General features: G+C 27.7%; 1 protein-coding gene across 1 annotated transcript; it reads right to left on the bottom strand.

Moving 5' to 3' along the window:
- Positions 1-991: 991 nt before the first annotated feature.
- Positions 992-3587, bottom strand: LOC133203231 (con-Ins Im1-like). Its single transcript, XM_061339054.1, has 3 exons — positions 3509-3587; positions 2524-2785; positions 992-2365 (listed from the first exon to the last, which is right to left on the bottom strand). The coding sequence occupies exons 2-3, from the start codon at positions 2738-2740 to the stop codon at positions 2055-2057; spliced, it is 528 nt and encodes a 175-aa protein (XP_061195038.1). The 5' UTR covers positions 2741-2785; positions 3509-3587; the 3' UTR covers positions 992-2054.
- Positions 3588-3967: the final 380 nt, after the last annotated feature.

Genomic DNA, 3967 nt, shown 5'->3' with positions numbered 1-3967 from the left:
TTGTTTCCAGTTTTTCGTATTAATTTTTAAGCAGCAAAAAAAAAAAAAAAAAAAAAAAAAAAAAATGTCAAGTACAAAATTTGTTTGTTCCTAGACTGTAGATTCTTTTTTTTTATTTTGTAATTATTAGTGCAAGTATAGATATTTCTCTTAGATATAAAACATTGAACACCACTCATTCAATTAAAATGCAGAAAGCAGAAAGAAATAAAGTACTACAGATTGAAATCTTAAAAAGTGAAAAAAAAAATTAAGTTATACAAGTTTGTTAGAGAAATATATAAAAGATTATAATATCTTGAAACATCCATTTGTTTATTTTTTCCAATTTCTATAACTAAATATTTTGAAATAAAATAATTAATGAAAAAGAATATCGTAAAGATATTTAAATATGTATCACAAAAACATCATTTACAATTGATGAATAAAATAAAAGTGTCTAGCGAGCACAATTCCGCCATATAAGCAAGATTAGGAAAACTTGTACTGCAATTAAATGTCATATCTTACAAACAAAATGAAATTTCAACGTAGGTATCTGTAAAGTAAAATGAAAACCAAACTTCAGAGATGATATAAATATCTACCTCTAAACTTTTTTTTCAGAGTCGTTTTAAAGTAAATTTCTTCTTAAACTGATCAAAGTTTATTTGGAAATAATCCAACATTTCCTTTGACGTGCGACTTATTTTTTGCAAATCATGGAAATCATGAGATTTTATCATATCATTATGGAGTGTTTTACATTTTTATGCATGAAAATATAGAATAGGACAAAGAATCGCAAACACGATTCAACATGTGTATAATCAAATGACAATTTTCTCAATCGAACCTTTATAAACACATTCTTTAAGACATCTCTTGGTAAATTAAAATAATTTGTAATTAAATTAAGGACAGATGATATAAACAAACTTTTATCAAAAACTTGAAAATTATAACTAAATTCATATTTATGTAAGTAAACTGAATAAATTTAACCGCATAGTTTTTAATTTATCATTCAAAGTTTCACAATTATGGGATTTAAAGTGAAAAAACAAATGTATAGGGTAATAAGGAAGGTTGCAGAAGAGTTGAATTTTGAACATCTAAGAAAGTTTGCAGGTTTTTAATAATTTAAAAATCTATTATTTGCATCATTTAAATTTTAAATAGGTTAAAAATATATATACCTATCCAGACATCCATATTTTTTGTTTGTATCTTCTGTCCTTAAAGACATACTAGAAATTAACTTTCTTATCTCCTACAATGAAGATTTACACTTGCTGTTTTTTAAAAATATTTCTTCAAATGGGGAACTAATAAGAAATATGATTGTTAAAAACACTCATGAAAATGTTAAATGTTTCAAGAGACACTACAGTCATAAAACACCTAATATTTCAAAGAAGAAATTTCATATTATTTTAATTTACCTGACAGGTGAACATACTCATAATTTTCTCAAAAAATGGCTTAGCCAAGCATGTTTTTGTTTACTGATCTGATCATTTTTCTGCTAAGAGAGGCAAACGTTTAAGCAGAGATATTTGAGTTTTGGACAGGATTACTTGTGTTATTTATCCTCATACAATACACAGAAGAAACCCAAGTAAACCCATCATTTTCAGTAGAAAATGTTGGATTCCTGATACATAAGGAAGCTTTATTTTTTTTATATATATATATTTTATTTAAAATATAATATATTGAGTAAAGGGTTTCAAAATAAAAAGGCAAATAAAGTAGATATCTGATACCAACCTCTTAAAATGAAAAACATAAACAATTGTTTTATGACGTTTATACGTAAAGTTGAGACTGATACCAATTTAGTTTTTCTTAAAAACTTAAAAAAAAACATTGTTAATAGTTCAGTATTAGGATTCATGGATGTCAAAATTGTTTGCATCTCGCAGAAAGTGCATTCTTCTACGTAATATTTCTATAGGTTTAGAACAAATTCTACAAATTATAGATAAAAATAGCATATTTTTAGAGCATAAAAAGTCATCCATCACTATATCATTTACGTACATGAAAAACAAAATGTGCATTTTCAATTATGCACAATATCCCTCAAACTCTTCGACAGTACAGCTATGATAACAGCACTCACACACGATGTTTGTGTCGCCATTTCTCTTCACATAAGGAAAATGGCTTGCCCTCTTTATGGCGTGAGTTGCATGCAAGTCGCCTGAGAGAAATGCGAGTGCTTTCTCTTTGTTCGATAAAAACTTTTTGATGACTGACTTCCATGGTGAACGTCTTGAGTTTAAGGATGGATGATGGGGTTTTATTATACCAAGATGACGTAGTTTTTCTAATGGCAACAAGTTTTCGGATGTCGTAAAATTTTGTTTTATCATGTCTGTAATATACAAAAAAGCAGAATGAGAAATTTGATAAAATAAAGAGAGTGGCATAATGCAAGCTTTAGGTCATTGATATCAAATATCTATTCATGAAAGAATTTGAAAACATTATTAATAAGTCATTACTAAAAATGTCACGTTATCTTATACTTACTCCTACGAACAATTTTGTCTTTTCTTTCCCGGGTACTTTTATTATTGCAGACGATTTCGAGAATGTCGGCTAATTTGTCTCCGCATGCGCCTTGTGGATGTACGCCTCTGCGATAGGTTTCATATGTACAGACTTTGTCATACTGGCACAGCGAAGGACTCAAGAAGTACAGAAAGGATAGAAAGATAGTGGACCACAGGTGGCCGCCTTTAAGCATTCTCTATGGGCGGATCCAGAAAGAGTTCGAGCTTGAGGTGGAGACCTATAGATTGCAATCAAAACTAAACATTTAAAAAAGCACTTTCGAAAACTTTTAAATTCTTACAAGAGATGAATTTCTAGTTGTATTTTTCTTATAGATTAAAAGAAAATGAAGAGGGAAAAACAAGCTAAGACAAGAAAATAAACAAAAATCAACAAATACAAATAAAAAAAAATACCAAAACAAATAAGAGAAAAAAAAAAAACAAAACAAAACAAACAACCAACCAAACAAAAAAAAAAAAAAAAAAAAAAAAAACAACAACAACAACAACAACAACAACAACAAAAAACAAAAAAAAAAAAAAAACAAACAAACAAACAAACAAAAAACAAAACTTCGTTAAATGGCTTACACACTATTTCTGCATGGTTACCATAATACATCTCTGGACAGGTCACATACATACATGTATATAGAGATATTGTAAAATCACAGAAGAATTCTTTACTTGAGGTTAATATTGATTTAATTAAATTACTATTTAATATCGAAAAAAGAATTTAAAAAGATAATATTTAATATCAAAGTATTCAGATATATTCATTAAATTGATAATGCTTCTGGATGGTATAAAAAAAGTGGTCCTAAATTATAATTAGTTGATCATCAACCTGCTGTCACAAACAAATTAGACCTCAAAAGCTTTCTGAAGCTTGGTTCGAACGACTTTCTACAATGAATTTTGCAAAGTACAGATCCTGTTATACACATGGTACAGACCTCTAAATGTTGTTTTTACAATATATATGAGTTAAAATCTTGTATCTTATATCTTGTATGAGCCGTCTCACGCAAAAGGGCCCTTAAGGTAGAAATTATCAAAAATTACTATTTAGTGGATTATGATAGATTACAGTGTAAAATAACCAAATTTTAAAGTTTGATTTAAATATTCATAATAATAACTTAAGCTACATGCAATAAATATTAAATTATAAATAATACATAATATATTACTTTATAGTTATTTTAAATCAGCAACAAACGTGTCCATCTTTGAGGCTAAAGTCTTATTTTGAAAAACAATGTTTCTGGGTTATTATGTCCTGAAAATTTTGCTCGCTGAAAGAAACAAAAAAAAAAGGAATATGAGGGAGTTTCGAATGTTAAATAAGCGAATTATTTATAAACATGTACTAGTATGTAAGTAAACTAGTCTTTCAGTGCGCGTAAATTTGT

The sequence above is a fragment of the Saccostrea echinata genome, unplaced genomic scaffold, assembly GCF_033153115.1.
Source record: "Saccostrea echinata isolate AGI-Se365-2 ecotype Australia unplaced genomic scaffold, CSIRO_AGI_Sech_v1 ptg000049l, whole genome shotgun sequence".
Lineage (NCBI taxonomy): Eukaryota > Metazoa > Mollusca > Bivalvia > Ostreida > Ostreidae > Saccostrea > Saccostrea echinata.
Note: the sequence above shows the minus strand (reverse complement) of the source record. Positions and strands in the feature narration are given on the sequence as shown.

Coding starts and splice junctions, on each gene's coding strand:
- LOC133203231 (XM_061339054.1), bottom strand. CDS start 2,740: ATGCTTAAAGGCGGCCACCTGTGGTCCACTATCTTTCTATCCTTTCTG. Junction 2,366..2,523: donor AGACAAAATTGTTCGTAGGA/GTAAGTATAAGA, acceptor TGTATATTACAG/ACATGATAAAACAAAATTTT.